This window comes from Musa acuminata, chromosome BXJ3-3 (genome assembly GCF_036884655.1).
Source record: "Musa acuminata AAA Group cultivar baxijiao chromosome BXJ3-3, Cavendish_Baxijiao_AAA, whole genome shotgun sequence".
Lineage (NCBI taxonomy): Eukaryota > Viridiplantae > Streptophyta > Magnoliopsida > Zingiberales > Musaceae > Musa > Musa acuminata.
In genome coordinates this window covers 37,638,323-37,654,663 of record NC_088351.1, presented here as the reverse complement: position 1 = coordinate 37,654,663, position 16,341 = coordinate 37,638,323, and the positions used below count along the sequence as shown (strand labels likewise).

The window sequence follows — 16,341 nt, the reverse complement described above, 5'->3', positions numbered from 1 at the left end:
GAATTCAATCCCTGTGGTTGAAAAAATATGTATTATAGAGTTTGCCAAGAGTTCAAAAAAGGAAGTCTGTCAAACTGTAAGTACACTAGCAAACAAGTAAAATCCCAATTCGTCGCGACATCCACTAAGCCGCAAGATTAGAGATCTTTAACCACTGGTTAAGTCTGAACCAGAACCCTACATTATCTAAATGACTCGCTAATTCCTGAGGCATGCTTGATCTATGTATACATAAATACATGGAACTGATTGGCTGTCTTGACCAACAAGAGCATTTTATTGTCTTGACCTGGTGGCCGCCACTGCTTATTTCAAGTCTCAACTTCAATAGTGCCCTCTGTATCCCTGGACAAACTTCATTTTGAACAAGAAACATGATGAGCAATGAACAGAAACCAGGGACAGAGATTACATCTGGTCAAACTGGGTTGCCGGCCACCACATTTATATGGAAGTATTGCTACAGCCCAACTGAGGATATCAATGCTCGCCTTGGGAGCTGCATCTGATTAGTGCACCACCAAAACAGAAGAATTAACTTTGCATGTAAAACATTTGTGTGCAGTAGCCGTCGAGGGAACTGGGAGTCAGAAAATCATGTCAGTTGAAAAAATATGGTGAATCCAATACGTCTTTCAGATTGAAATCTCCCCGTTCTGGTAGTTCTGGGAAAGTTAATGTAGGGAAGGCTTTTTGAAAACTCTCCAGTAACTGCAAAATGCAGAGTCATGTTAAGTATCGTCCATGACAAGAATTACATGAATATTAAGAGAAGTTACTTTAAAGAGATCAACAATATGAAATTAGTGTTTTGATTTTCACATTTGGTTGCAAGTTTTCACAAAGCAGCCCCGCATCACAAGGGCGAATCATAACATGCAGAATTAGAAGATCAGAACTAGAAGGGTGAATCACGTTGAACGGTACAGGGAAAAGGGTATTACATTTTCCAATATGGGTTTCTCATAGAGTTCCACAAACTTCTCCCGGAGAATTCTGTTCATCTGATCAACATCACATGCATGAGTCCAGTATGAATCATGGACTCCTGCAATAGAATTAAAAAAAAAAGAGATTTTAAGGCAACTGTTCCTTGAATATCAGATACTACAAGACAATAAGAACCTGCAAAAATTAATCCTGCTTTTCTGCAGGCGACTGCAGTCATCATCATATGAGAACCATCAAGGGAGTGGACAAAGTTTGGGGGGAATGCTGTTCTTTGCCGTCTCACCATCACCTACATAAAAGGGAATAGAAGGTAAATGCTGAACACCTGAAATCTTGATATTGAATCACAGAAATTGCTCGTGTTAGGAATATAAACTCCAGCCATAAAAGAAAGGAAGATGAAAAAGAAGAGCACCAGACCTTATCGGTCTCCCTCTGTAAGGTCAATACTTGAAGAGATGTCTTAACCTGGGAAAGAAATTACAAAGTTATTAGAGAGAGGATGTCAAACAAAGAATAGTGGGATACAAGTTCAATAGCTTCAAATTTGACTGACAATATGCTTTCCCAATGCACGATATGGCTGAACCACTGGAAGTCCAAGTGGCGTAGTCCACCTCACAGAATGGTTTTCTGTAGCAATTACCTGTGGAACATGCCAACTTAGTTCATTAACATATTATTATAAAAACTGTGGCTGCAATGAACTAGAGGCACAAACGATGAGATAACAGATGTTCCAGAGAGGAGGGAAAAAAAACAAATCTTTGACTTCGTTTCAGATATCAGAAACCTGCAACTGGGGACCAGGATGTCTCAAGAAAGAAAAATGCTTCTCAAAAAAGAACATACATGTTTGAATCAGGATGATTTTGTATTTTTAGCTAGTCTAACTGAAAAAGGGCAGAACGAAGTATATCCAAATGAATTTGCTTGCACTTAAGCTGAAACTCTCTAAAAGATCTTTTACATTGCCATATATTCGAAACAGTGGTGCTTTTCGATCTTAGCACAAGTACAGTATGACAGCAATTGCCCTCTCTACCATACTGATGACTTTATTATTTTCAAGTTTCCTAGTCAAGAAGAATCTCTAATCTTTATATGTCGTAAAAGGTATCACATGTGAATCCATTTGAGTTCCTACAAATATATTTGCAGAATAGACAATGGGATTAACTAATAAATACACACCTTTGCACAGTCACCAAGCCAGTTCATAATCTTCCGTGCAGCTTCAAACATCTCCTCTAATGCAGTCAAAGTGGTCTGTTCAAATGATTATAGACTCTTTAGCCAAATGTAGATTCCAAGAGGCTTGTACATTCAACTCAAACTACAGAGAGGTATAAAACAAAGCCTGGGGATAACAATGTTCTCTTTCTTACTCTGGCTGCATAACTTGAAGCACCAAATAGCTCTCTGTCATCAGCGGTAACACCCCGTTCCTTTAGTCTTTTTTTTATTTGCTCACGAGCTCCAATAAAAGTGACGCCATAAACAGAAGTCATGACAGTTTGCTTTACCAACTTCCTGTCCACCTTATTAAATAGGAACAAAATCACTATCAGGGAGAGTTCAACCTCAATCACATTGTTCCACAATTGAGATAAAAGCATATAAAAAACATTCAATTAATCATATATAATGTTTCCATTATGTAAATTTTACATGTCATGATCCAACATCAACAGTCTTGTTGATTATGAATAAGAAATTTGACGATGAAATGTTTTACAGGTGTAACACCATCAAGATTTTCAACATAAAATAGAATTTGCAGTGAAGTCTATATTCCATCCAACCAGAGGACTATCACTTTATAGGCAAGCTGGGATATAAACCTGATCAACTATGAGCCTTGCTAGTAAAGCATTTGGGTCTTCAGCAGGATCCTTCTGTGAATCTCTTCGCATGATGTCAAGAACCCTGCATCAAACATACAAATTTCATAAAGGATTTTTTGCAAACATGTTCAGGGGTAAAACAGAGTACAATAGCTACTAATCGAAAAAATGGAAGTATAAAACCATCAATTGATAAACATTTCCTGTAACACTTAAAATACACTGAAGCATAATAGTAGTTGCCTCAGTGCAGAAGGTTTAAGCAAAATGTGAAAGTTCAAGCAGTAGCAGTCTGCAACGAATGAACTAAGAGATGCTTAGATGAAATATATAAAACTACAAGGTTGGCAAAATATAGAAGACGGTTTAATGAAATAAATTAGAAAAAACTAAAAAAAAAGGAAAAACTAAAGGATAGAATGGTATTTATCTTAACTATTAGTTTGGCAAAAAAATGACAAGTTATTGCTGCATCAAGTAACAAACTTGGATATAAGCAACAGATTGCAACAACTAAGAAAAATCACCAGACTTTGTGATACATAATCTTGTAGACATGTTTGCTAGAAAGAATAAGTGACAATTTTATCTAACGAACTGGACCAGTTAAGCATACCCGCATGCAGATCATCATAAATATAGTTGCTCTATTCCTGCACAGCATTTCAAGCCAAGCAAGCAACAAGAAACCACAAATTGCACAAACAAAGCAGCCAAATTGCATAAAATCATCACCAGCGTTTATTGCTATTAAGACTAACACATAATAATTAATAGGTAACTTTTTTCCTCTTCAATTACCAGCTGGCATTGAAGCAAGAGGAACACGTTGTTCAACTACATCTGTTTTCTCATGTCATAAGATGTCTGAAATGCTTGAAAAATATCCTACTATGTGAAGTATTACTAAATCAAATCTACAGAATTTTAGCTGCATCAGATGCTGAACCACCTGCATACTTTTGAGGCACCATTGACACTTGACAACACTCCTAACAATAAACACTCCAACATAATGATTTTTTTGTCCAACCTTTATCCTTGGTATCAAATAAATAATGCAGCTGAGACAGACATTTTGGAAACTGAAACAATATACAATGATTGGAGAATTTGTTGTGCAATGGGTATTTCTGCAAATTCATTAACCTTTAAGCCAAAAAAGATAAACCAAAAAAGTTGTTTACCTGTTGAAGAATTAATGAAGAAATAAAGACAAAATCAAAAAGTCGATGAAGGGGGAAATTTAAGGCAGTACCTAAGGTATGACGATTGTGGATTTATGAAAATAAAGGAGTTTCTAGTAATTATATTCATATGATCAAAGACATGTATGTAGCAATCACTAGCATAAATACAATAAGTGTCCAGTGAGTTTCCTACTCAATAAAATTGCTTCAAAAAGAATCTTAAAGTCCTACAGATTTTCACTCGTAAAGGATCATCTTTCTAGTGATATCTAACATGAGGTTCCATGGCACCTGACTAGCTGACAAATTTATTGTGATTCATAAGAGTGGCATTGGACAAACATTAAACTTGAGCAACAAGTGAAAAATCATAAGCCAAATGTTTGACAATACATAGGATTAAGATCAAACACATGAAGTGCAATTTCAGCAAACTAGAAAATGAAATATGAAAGCATACCTAGCAGCTATTCCTGAGTAAACATCTGCAGGCTTATCTCCTGCAACTAAGTTTACTGCGATGGCTCCCAACTGAATATACAAAAGTTCAATGAACATAAGTTAATTTCTTTTAGAGATTTACACATAACAATTTTGTGTGCTAATTTATATAAAGAGAAAGCAAACCATATCTCCAATGAAAGAAACACATGAAGACACTATTAGTTAAATAAATATAATCGTAATAGCATTATTAGATTGACAAGATATATGACTGCCCCTGATAGGTTATCTTTCTTCTTCTTTCCCTCAATGTGGAAAATTTTTGCTGAAAGGAAGAGATGAAAAAATTAAGAATGTACCGAGAAAGAACTTCATGACCAATAAGAGAAGGAAAAACGAAAGGCAAGCATACAAAAGTCTTCAACAAGTAAGACCACAACAAAGTAAGAAATAAAGTTCAGCAATCATAACCTAGTAAAATCAACAAAGCGAGGCAACTTATGTTGACAAATTGTCACGGACAAAGTTCTAAACAGGCTGTTTGAAGTAATACTTGTGTATGTCCGTGTCTTTCTGTTTGTTCATGCTTTGCACAGTATGTAGAGGGACGGCCGAAGGTTTAATAGTCTCATTTTAATTGGGTTTAGTGGTCGCTTTAGGCTTGTAAATAAAGGTTGTGTCATGTGGACACGTGTGAGAGATTTTCGGTCTATAATAGACCATTTTGACCCTTTGTTATGCAACTGTTCTGAGCTTGTAAAGTTTGTTTGTAATTTGCATTGTCTATGAAGTGTTTTCGGAAATGTTTACTTGTGGATCCCGAGTGAGGTGTTTTCTCTAACCCATTTTCTCTTTTGTGGGTCATAAGGGATCAAGAGAGGTTTCGGGGAGGCTGACCTTTGCGGACGGACATACAAGGGTGCCGCACAACTTAGGCAAAACCAACTAATTCCGTGACAAAATGGTGACAAAATAAAATACTCATAAGTCAGAAAAAAATCTAGCATGTGGCATGGCAAGCCAAAGAATCATGCTGCACCTTGCATGTGTCATATCAGAGGTACAATAAGCTTAGATTGTCTATAGTTTCATATATGCAGTAAATTTTGTTTAATTGATGCTAAAACACATTGCTCCGATCACAAAAAAGATCCAGATATTCTTGACATCTTATTTTAATAAATCAAGAAAGAACAGAATATAAAGCTGGAAGCAACAAAAATGAGGGATTTCATTCCAAAATCTCCACATTGTAACATTACTATTCATGCCTTCTAAAATAAAATCTACCCTCATTTTTCAACCTAATAATGTCCACTACGAGGAAAACATACAAGAATATACTTGCTTTTGACCATTGGTAAGTTTCTAAAGAAATTAAATGTCCCCTACTTCATTCCACCTCAACCAATCATCTCCCCTCATTTATCCTAATTCATTTGGTGCTTTCCATTTTAATCAATGTTGTCTAAGGCGCTAGATGCTAAAAGAAGTTAGGGTTCCAAAACACTCAAGATGCGAAGTGCTCATCCGAACGAAGCTAAGCACTCGTCAATATAAAAATTAAGTAAAAATTAAATAAGGAGAAAGCAATCATTAAAATAAAAATTAAACAATACCTTAGTTCCATATTATTTCATATTCAATAATATCACCACTAAAACATCAAATAAAATTATTTAATCATCTATAAAGTACACATTGTACAAATCTAACAACAAGAATAACAATCCTAAAACTATATTTGCCATGAGTTTGATTTAAGATCCTAAAACTGCAATGACAATTTTAGCAATGACAAATTCAATCCTTTAAACAATTCATAAGTTATTAACTTATTATTAACAAAAATTAACTATTATTAAAAATAATTAGCATTACTACCAAATTAAAGAGGTGGTTAGATGGAACTGTGTCAAGGAGGGGCTATTGGGGGAGAAGCACAAAGGGAGAGGTAGGGAGGAGAAGAAAGAGGGAGAGGGAGAGAGACATTAAGAGAGAAGAGAGATAGAGAGAGAGTGCAAGCAACACGAGGGGGGTATCGGGGAGGCTTGGCAGGGGACAAGCGATGACTCTTAGAGAGAAGCATCAAGAGAGAGACAAGGGGGAAATAGTGTGAGTGGCGAATGAGAAGGAGGATGTCCAATGGAGACATAGTAGAGAGCAAGGATTATAATTTCGTATCATACCAGAGTTTCAATCTCAACGTAGTATAATACGATACGAGCGTACCGAATGGTATGCTTCGGTGTATCATTCAAGAGATATATATATATATATATATATATATAATAATAGTTAAATAATAATAAAAAAGGCGATGTCGTCTCGTTTCTTCTCCCCACGCGGGGAGAAGAATCTATATATATATATATATATATAAATATATATATATATATATATATAATAATAATAATAATAAAATGTTAAAAAATAATTAAAAAAAAGGGCAATGGCATCGAGGTGACATCGCCTCGTTTCTTCTCCCCACACAGGGAGAAGAAACCGAGGAGAAGAGGTTTCTTCTCTAGTTTCTTCTCCCTACGCTCGAGGTTTCCTCTCCCACGCGGGGAGAAGAAATCAAGCATTTTCCCCGCGAAGCCTCAGCGACGTCGCCGAAGCTTCTTCTCCACGCACGGATGAGAAGTCGACGACAATGACGAGGCCTCATCGCCTCAGACAAGGAGGAGGCGACATCTCATATGTGGCGTCCAACGAGGGAGGGAGACGACGGATCGGGATCGTCAAGGGAGAGCGACGTCAAATCTTCAAGTTCTCCTTATTCTTCTCTTCTTCCTTCTCCCTTGACTAATACCGCCCAGTAACGAGCAGCGACAGTCGAAATTGATCGTTATCAATCGATTTCCGATAGTAACAGCCCCAACGACGATACCGCCCGATAGCAGGCGATCCGCATATCGGTCTACTAGCGGACCGATACGTACCACCAAGTATGGGCGATATCATTCGAAATTAAAATCCTTAGTGTAGAGAGAGAGAGAGAGAGAGAGAGAGAGGAGGGTGCATGTGGCAAGAGGAGGGTGCTGTGGGGTGAGACAAGGGCCAATTATGGAGGATTCAAAATGAAACTTTCCGTAAAGAAAATCTAAAGACAAAAACCAATTAGTTGCAGCCAATGCAGCCATAACTTGTAATTTAAAACTACTCAAATATCCTTTATTCAATAAAATAAAAAAATCTTGAAATATAAAAAGTTAAAATCAAGATATCCTGAAACAATGTATTTAACTTTCAGGTGATATTTTATTTAGTAATGTTTGACAGTTAAATGATAGTTGAAAGTTGAAACAATATTAAAAGGTATATAGATGTATCATGTATGTACTCTCCATATTGACAACATCATGTTGTTGCATTTTGATTGTTCACTATGTTAAAATCAATCATTTCACCAGAAAAATATTATACAACAATGTAATTCATCATGACTAGCCGATACGAAAGAAAAAATTGTACCTTGTCTCTTCCCAAAGCAGCATAGTGTTGCAGACCATTACACGATCCATCCTGTGGAAAAAAAAGTCCTATCACCAATCTTCTGTACACATCATATTCAACATATACAAGAGCTACGAATATATTACTAAACAACTAATTTCCAGGATTACTAATTTCAAGTTCATAAAGAAAAACCAAAATCATTGAAGAAGTGGAGACATACATTGTAGTTGACACTTGACACATGAATTCTCTCCATGTGAAATCAGAATTTTATCAAAATCCAACAACATCGATGCAAGCCAATCTCAATTCTCAACTGACATGCTTGATATATATTATTGGCTATAATTAGCTTGTTTCTCTTATTTACATACTTTTTTATCCACATACAGCTCACAAAGTATATCATTATAACCAACTCTGAGAATTGTAGTGTGAATATGATGTTGAACCTTTCTTAGTCTTCTCTACAAACTCAGACTTATGCTTCTCATTTCATGAAACCATTGCAACCTCTCTTACCAAATGACCAAAAGGCCTGTGCCAATTTACTTTTAATCAAAAAAGAAAACTTAAGCAAGCTGCCTGACCACCATGATATTATGATTACATGCACCACCTATGACATGCTGTTATCTTAGCTGGCACAAAATGAAGCATCACCTTGAGGTTCAATTCAACAAGAAATAAAATTTGTTCATTATGACTAATCAGTCTTTGTAAGACATTAAAACATTATCACAAGCTTTCTATTAGAAAATTTGTTTTCTGAAAGTGCCATTTTTCTTAGAAAAAGCCTCTTTCTTTATTTGAGCTAGCAAAAGTGTGCTACTCTTTTCACAGAGATAAACATGAAATATTTTTGACTATTTACAATTTAAAGCATGTTTTTTCTTTTAATTAACAAAAGGTTTGATAAAAAAAGGATCACATTCTAACATATAACCAGAATCTGATGTTGGACACCCTGATGTTGTAACTTTTTGTTTAACCAATACCTAAATACATCAATCAAAGCTAGAGAATGTGAAACATCTAATTGCCATATCACAATGGCAAACATTTTGATCCATGCCAATGTTTACAGGCTTCCAAATGTTCAGCCTTCTCACAACCTTCTTGTTCATAGTTCATCAAAAATATTGTGCAGACCAGAGTCAAATATTGTGAGATAGCCCATCATTATGTATCGATCCAAAGAGGGCCAATATGTGGCCCAGCTGGTTTAGACAGCATCATACAGTAACAAAGAACCAGCCAATTTTACACAGATTGGGCTTCATTAAGAACAAGAAAGGAGAAGTGAGCACAACTGGTTCCAAGCGACCAAGAATATCAGCAAGACTGCAACAGTGTATAGTCTAATCCCCCTTCCTTTTTCTTTCTTTATTAACTTATTTTGTTTGCTCAAATCTTTGATCTGGACTATATAAAGCTAAACAATTTAGATTTGTACAAATTATGGAACAAATTTTGGAAATCATTTAAAATAAGCCAACAGCAATGTGAAATATGATCATTTAAAATAAGCCAACAATATAGCCTTGGACATTGGAGTTCTGTTCACTGCCCAAGTGATCAGGCACCGCAACATTCAAGTAGCTAATGTTCAACAGTTAATATAGCTCATATAAGTATAACTCACTTATGACCAAATGGCATCCTACCTCAGACAACTGAAAAATAGGGCAATGAGAACTAGTAGAATTAAGCTGGATCATCATCATCTGATTAACACAAACTTCAAATGCAAAGGGAACTGAAATGATAACTTTCAACTCACCTGATGCACAGGTATGTGCGAAATTGTAGTTTCTGGTGAAGAGCTCCGTAATGCCTCAGCAAGATTGATGCAAACTGCCAAGCACTGAAAGGGATCTTCAGCCCCTAGCCACCAACGTCTACCTTCAAGGGGTCTATCTGCAGAATCGAATATATCCTCCACATGATTCTCGGTAAATGCTAATCGGCCATCATATGACAACTTGTCCACTCCACCAGCATACAAATTTGCAAGGTGAATCTTTAACCAACGCAAGCCAGATTTCATCAGTGGTCGTCCCTCTGCAAATTCAAGAATTCCTCGACATAAATCAGAACCAAGATGGTTTAGATAGGGGTGCATGGGATAAGCACGTCCCCTAAAGTCCAGATTGTGAGGATAGTAGAATCCCTCCTCATCTTTCATTTTCCTAGCTACCTGCTCTCCAATAATGACAGATGACATCAAACTTTTGTCATAAAAGTTAATAAACTACAATATGTATGACTAATACAATGGTAAAAACTTCTTACAGCAAGTTTTAGTTCCACATCGCAACGTCGAGAATGTCTTTCACTATTTTCCTTCTTCACCGATCTCATCTTCCACTTCCACTTCCGAAGTTCAGACTCATCTTCTGTGTCTGGTTTCTCAGGGAGAGGGATCTGGGTGAAAAACACTTCAACAGAATAAGAGAGGCAATGACCTTTTTTTGTCACATACAATTAACCAAATACATAAATGTAGCACAATTCAGGAACCAACAATCCAGGCTTCTTAGACAAGAGATAAACTCACATCTTCACGATCAACCAAATCAGCAAGACGTCCTCCACTGGACCATATTCTGTCTACAATACTGAGCACCCTTTTGTTAACCCTCCATTTGGTACAGCCTAGTGTATCCAGAGCCTGGAAAGTGTACGTTTAATGCATTGGCAGAGTTTATGAAACATCATAGTAGTTCAAGGTCATAAACAGAAGGTCCCATTCTACAGAAAGAAAGAAAAAAATCAAAAACCGCCAACTAGGTATAGCATGGTGTGTGTATCAGGCTTTCTGCAAACAGCAAATGCTATAAGAACCAGTACAAGGGCAAGCACATCCCTATACTGCAATGCCGCTTATCGAAGTCAGATGATAATAGGAAAAGAAGAAAACGGTCAGAAATGACAGAGTGATTTATTGGATTCAGCAGCTTCAAAGGAAAAAAAGTTCCTAGGATGATGAATATTCATATCATACAAAAAATATCCATGAAAAACTAATCATCTGAGAGAATCAATTCTCAGAGAAACCAACAAAATATATTTGCAATAAAAACTAACCAATCAAGAAGATCAATTATTAGATCAAATCAACCAGAAAATTAAAAATGTTCAAAGAGACAGCAAATTGATGAAGAAGAGCCGGTAAAAGAACTGCTTTCTCAAGCTCTATGACTGTATGACATCAATGTTCAAGATCAACAGATCACCGATTGACAGTAAAAGAACTGCTTTCTTAAACTCTATGACATCAATGTTCAAGATCAACAGATCACCAATTGACAAACCTGAAAAACAGCTTGCATCTGTTTTTTTGGAGCCCTTTTAAGAGCCTCCCTTTGCTGTCTTGCTCCATGTATTCGCATTATATAAGATGGTAAAATTAAATGTGCTCCTCTGTCATATCTATAAAAAAAAACCAAGACTTGGCATTAAAGACAATGGAAAATTCATCTTTTTGGTAAAAGATGAAAATACATTTAGTCAAATAGGAAGCGTGACTAACAAAATGACTAGTCATTTAGTCAAGTATTGCTGCACTGAAACCAGCTCATTTGGATAAGGCAGATAATTGATGGTAATTTTAGACACTGTGTCACACATAAAAGTCAAAAGGCAACATTGGACAACACCTAGCAGTTTAAAGGCCTCATACGTCTAAGACACATCAGCAAATATTTTACTAAGTAGACACCAGAATAATTGTCAGAATTATCATGTCAGAATTATCATGGAGCAATTCTATTTAATATATCTAAAGCTTAAAGTTAAAGAACAGTAAAGGATGGTGTTGATCAATTTTAGAAGTCCAATTCAGGATAATATATACCCTTTCCAATTTATTGGAGGCATCAACATTGGCATATAAGGAATAACCATGTGTCTTGCCTGCAAAAGAACAATTTACAAAGACCCATATGTTAAAAAGCCATCGAAAGAATATAAATTGAAATAAGACAAAATTTTCAAAAGTGTTGAACGCACAGTCCTATCTAGCCCTTGACGAACTAATGGATCACATTCAATAATACCATAACGCTTAGTCTTCCTGTTAACAAAATATTATTATCAGCTTATGCAAAATGAAGGATCCTGAACATATTAAACAAAAGAATAAAATAAGAATCTTACAGTTGTTCGCTTGAAACAATTCTAATCACGCGTCTAAATGCAGGCCGAATATCTGGAGGACCATCTGCTGACTGGCTAACAGGAGGTTGTATAAAAGCTGTCTCCATGAACAGCTCGATCAAGCGACTCCCAACCTAACAAAATTATTTCAAATACTAAAAAAATATAAAAATAAAAAATACCCAACTTTACAAGTTAAAAAAGGTTATACCTTGACCTGAGCGTCTTGACCCCATGGTTTGGAAACATCTTGCCCCCTCACTATCTTCCTTACTTGTTGAACCTTTTGCTTCTTCATCAAATCTGTAACCTTCTTCCTCAGAATTTGTTCCTCTTTGGTCACAGCACCACCTTCCACTTCATCACTTGTCTGATCTTTAGAAGTCTTTTTTCTTGTCTTCTCCAGAAACCTATGAATTCTAGCCTAATTCAAGCCAGAAAAAAAGTTATAACTAAAAAATAGATTAATATATTTTAATCAGGAGAAACAACTGCATATATATAAACAACAACAAAACAAGCTTACTGGAGTATCACTGACGTATAGTTTGGAATATATAAAATTCAAAAAAGATACAAATACACAATATTGAAGTAGTGAAATCAACATTTGAGAACCTACAACAGTGCAAATGAGGAATCCTAGAAATAAGCAAATTATAACTGATAGTTAAAACTATCGAGCTGTTATGCCACTAAGGAAGTTCCCAGTTCACCATGAAGACCCATGACATAAACAGCATATGACTATTTTGATTATGAGTGTTAAATATCAATAAATTGATCTACCAAAAAAAATGAAATTCCTTGCCAAACTCAACTGCTTTAATTGAAAATTCAATAAGCACTCATAAAATTACTACTAAAGTAATAGCCATCGAAGAATGAGAATAAAATGAGAAGCTCAAATTAAAAAAAGAAAAGACAGAAAGTTCCAAACTCCAGAATAGGAAAGCATCATCACTGCAAGATAACTAACTCTGATAATGAAGTGGAAACTGCATGAAGATACAGCAGGACCCTTATTAAAGTTTAAACCTTAAGAGAATTTTAGTTTCCAAACAGTTGTATGAGTTGATAAACATCAATTTCTTGACAAAGGAATCAACTTTTAGCTAGCACAAGAAGTCGCGTGTCACATCATGCCAAGCCATGATAAATACTGAGATACAAGTGCCATATATTGTAGACTGCAGCTAAGCCTTTTTTTTGAAGTGTCCACAAGCGCAGTGGGCACACAGATATCATCACGACGACAACTTCATGAGACCCTGTGCCAACGATATGCAAACCCTTGTTCTTGATATTTAAATGATTTAAAAATGACTACTTCACTGCCCATGACATTTTCATACACCTTCCCTGATTATTTGATATTGGTGCAAAGCGATAGCTTGAAGTAGAAGCAGGAGATTGAGCAGCACTAAACTAGAATTGAAGTTTTACCTGGAATACGACTATTTTAAGGACTGGAGTGGATTCACATGTTTAGTAATCAGTATAAGTAGAACACACATGACATATACCAAATTCCATTTTAGGAATAACCATTGACCTGTTGGAACTAGACATCGATTCCAAACTTGCTCCAAAATAGTTTTAATGGATATTCAAAACCCAACAGCTATAACTTTGGTGGTCCTTAATGCTGAAGCTACTAGGCTTGTATCATGCACCATGCGACAAAATCCAGATTAAGGTGGTGCAACATTTTTTTCTTGGTGTGCTAGTTTTAGAAAGTACCAAATTCCCAATAGATACTAGCAAATTTTCATTCCTAATAGCTTCAAGGATCATAAGTATGAGTACCTGATCCCGAGATATTTGTGGTTTTAATTTTTGCTCTTCATAGTGAACTTCCAATGGCTGATATAAATGGGTGAAAAGTTAGCATTGATTAAGATCAAGTTCGGGTCAATCATAGGATATAGGACAGAAATAGGTTTAGATTGACCAATTTTGGTCATACGACCACGTTATTCCAAAATGACCAGATATCAACCAAGAACAATATGATCAGCTGGAAATGAAATAGAAACCAATTGGACTCGACTAGGAACTAAGCAAAGTTGACATGATCAAACAACTATACCAACAGCTAAAATCATCTGCAAGTCAACAACATTAACTCAGCTGTTCTTAAATTCAAATTCATTTAATCAATTCAGAATCTCCTGATCCCACAAACAAATACTTTAACACCACAATAATATTCTTCAAGTTAATTCATGCTTCCTGAGGTTCCTCATAAAAGTGTAACATTTTATGTATAACTCGAATTTATTGGAATTTATATGACTTAATGCTGCATTAAACTAAAGACCAATGAACATCTGTACTCAATTCTCTATGATAGTCTTCATCCTAATATTCTCAATGACAAGTCTATATCATCAAATTCACTTAGGTCGCCTATTTGTGATAACAATTACTAATAAAGTCATATTAAAGTCAGAAAATGTTCTCTCACTAATGGCAAAGCTCAATATGCATGAGCTATGAGATGCAACAATTAACAACTCTGTATGAATGTTCGAGACTTTATTGCCACAGAACTCCATTATAGTATAATTGCACTTGTTACAGAAATCAGGTCGATGTTTCATATACCAGATACGAGGCAAGATAATAACAGATAAAGCGCGGTCATCCAAGTAACAGAAAGCAGGAAATCAAACCAAAGCAGATACGGAAAGGGCAGTAAGCCTGTGATTTCGAAGCACCAAAGATAGCAGATACAGAATCTTGTCAATCAGCCATCTGTTTGTTAAGTTTATTTCAATAACATAAGAAAAATGAGGACCGCATCATAGTTCGCCAAGCAATGACCATACCAGGAACATTTGCTGAAAATTAAAAATATTAATATCACAAGGGAGAGACACACCTCCTGCTCTATAGCCTCACCAACTTGGCATACAGCTTGAACTACACGAACACCCCCAGATTCACCGCCTGTCATCAGAAGACTCACCAGCTTGTGCATAGTGATCACTGCCACCATCTCTGCTGGAAGCTGACTGAAGTAATGCTGATATGAAAATTTATTTTTCGCCATAGACTGTCCCTGCTCTGCAACTATCTTGTCCCTGAATGGCTCAAACCAGCCCAAGAACAAGGATTTCATGTAGGGCAAGTTTGGGGCGAGCTTCCGCTCACACATATCCATCAGGAGTTCCTTGTACTCCTTTGCCGCCGTCTCCCAAGCTTCAGTCTCTATCTGTATTTGTCTTCGTCGTAGCATAGTATACTTGATTGCACTCATTCCAGCCTTTATCCTCGGAAATTGCTGATTCCACCGAAGCTTATTAAAACGTTTATCTTCCTTTCCTCCACTAATCTCAGCACTCAACTCCAGCAAGCGTTGCATCTCCTCAATCGTCGACGTATCTTCATCCGCATCAGTTGAAGAGACAGCTTCCGCAACGCTGGCAAAGCTCCTGGAATTTCTTGGGACCCTAGAAACCTCCATAATCGACGAATTCACGTGTCCTAATGTTTTTGGCAAGGACTCTCCCTTTTGCCAAAATCCAGCATCGAAGAGCCTAGTAACAAGGGGCGGCGTCGCCGGGTCCAAGATCCTACTTTTCTCGCACCAGATTGAATCTTGAAAACAACTAAGAAAGCCGGTTGTTGCAGGGAGTGGCGATGGGCGGTTGCTGGAGAGTCTGAGGTTCCGGGAGGCAGAGGACGCCGTCCTTGCGATGTTCCGCCACATTTCACTGCTGCGGAAAGACAGACTACGGTCGGGATCGAACAGAAACTTAGGGGACTGGAGAAGTTATACGTACGGATCTAAGGGTTGGAAGGAAGAAGGCGGCGCCACTACACATCAAAAGCTGGGTTCCGGGTGGGAAGAAAGAGGAGTCCTTGGCGTGGGGCGAGGGCGACGACGAGAGGGTGAATAAAGAGAAGAACTCATGTGGTTCGACCGGCGGAGGAGCAGAAATGTTAGGGCTGGGAAGGCAGCGAGGGAGGTCGAAGTGGAGGCGCCGCCTTTGGCGAGACCAAAACCCTTCGCTAGAACCCTCGCCCTCCCCCTCTTATTGCTTCGTCCGTGGAGGAGATTTTTTTTTCCTTTTTCTTTTTTTCTTTTTATTATAAAATAACCTTTTTGTTTTATTGTTTTACAGATACATCCTTCTACATTTTTTAAATATCATATTTACCTTTATATATATATATATATATATATATATATACATATATATATATATAAACTAATTATATATTATCTCATTTAATTAACTATTCTTAGTATCCTAATACTTATATTTTTATTTATG

The 16,341-nt window shown here is 36.7% G+C and overlaps 1 protein-coding gene across 1 annotated transcript; it reads right to left on the bottom strand.

Moving 5' to 3' along the window:
* Window positions 1-14: 14 nt before the first annotated feature.
* LOC135633608 (DNA-directed RNA polymerase 1B, mitochondrial-like) lies at window positions 15-16,091 on the bottom strand. Its single transcript, XM_065143278.1, has 19 exons — window positions 14,943-16,091; window positions 12,267-12,479; window positions 12,056-12,189; window positions 11,909-11,972; window positions 11,754-11,812; window positions 11,212-11,329; window positions 10,455-10,568; window positions 10,190-10,321; window positions 9,678-10,094; window positions 7,910-7,960; window positions 4,449-4,519; window positions 2,796-2,880; window positions 2,340-2,492; window positions 2,146-2,220; window positions 1,508-1,597; window positions 1,372-1,419; window positions 1,126-1,240; window positions 945-1,048; window positions 15-711 (listed from the first exon to the last, which is right to left on the bottom strand). Exons 1-19 carry the CDS (start codon window positions 15,771-15,773, stop codon window positions 601-603), a joined length of 2,985 nt encoding a protein of 994 aa, XP_064999350.1. The 5' UTR covers window positions 15,774-16,091; the 3' UTR covers window positions 15-600.
* Between the last annotated feature and the right edge of the window lie 250 nt (window positions 16,092-16,341).

What these genes read in the sequence shown, in the direction of transcription:
- LOC135633608 (XM_065143278.1), bottom strand. Translation starts at nt 15,773, where the DNA reads ATGTGGCGGAACATCGCAAGGACGGCGTCCTCTGCCTCCCGGAACCTC. An exon ending in CTGCTTTGGGAAGAGACAAG is followed by an intron (nt 4,520 to 7,909) that starts GTACAATTTTTT and finishes TTGTATATTCAG; the next exon opens with TTGGGAGCCATCGCAGTAAA. An exon ending in TACAGAGGGAGACCGATAAG is followed by an intron (nt 1,241 to 1,371) that starts GTCTGGTGCTCT and finishes CCTTTTATGTAG; the next exon opens with GTGATGGTGAGACGGCAAAG.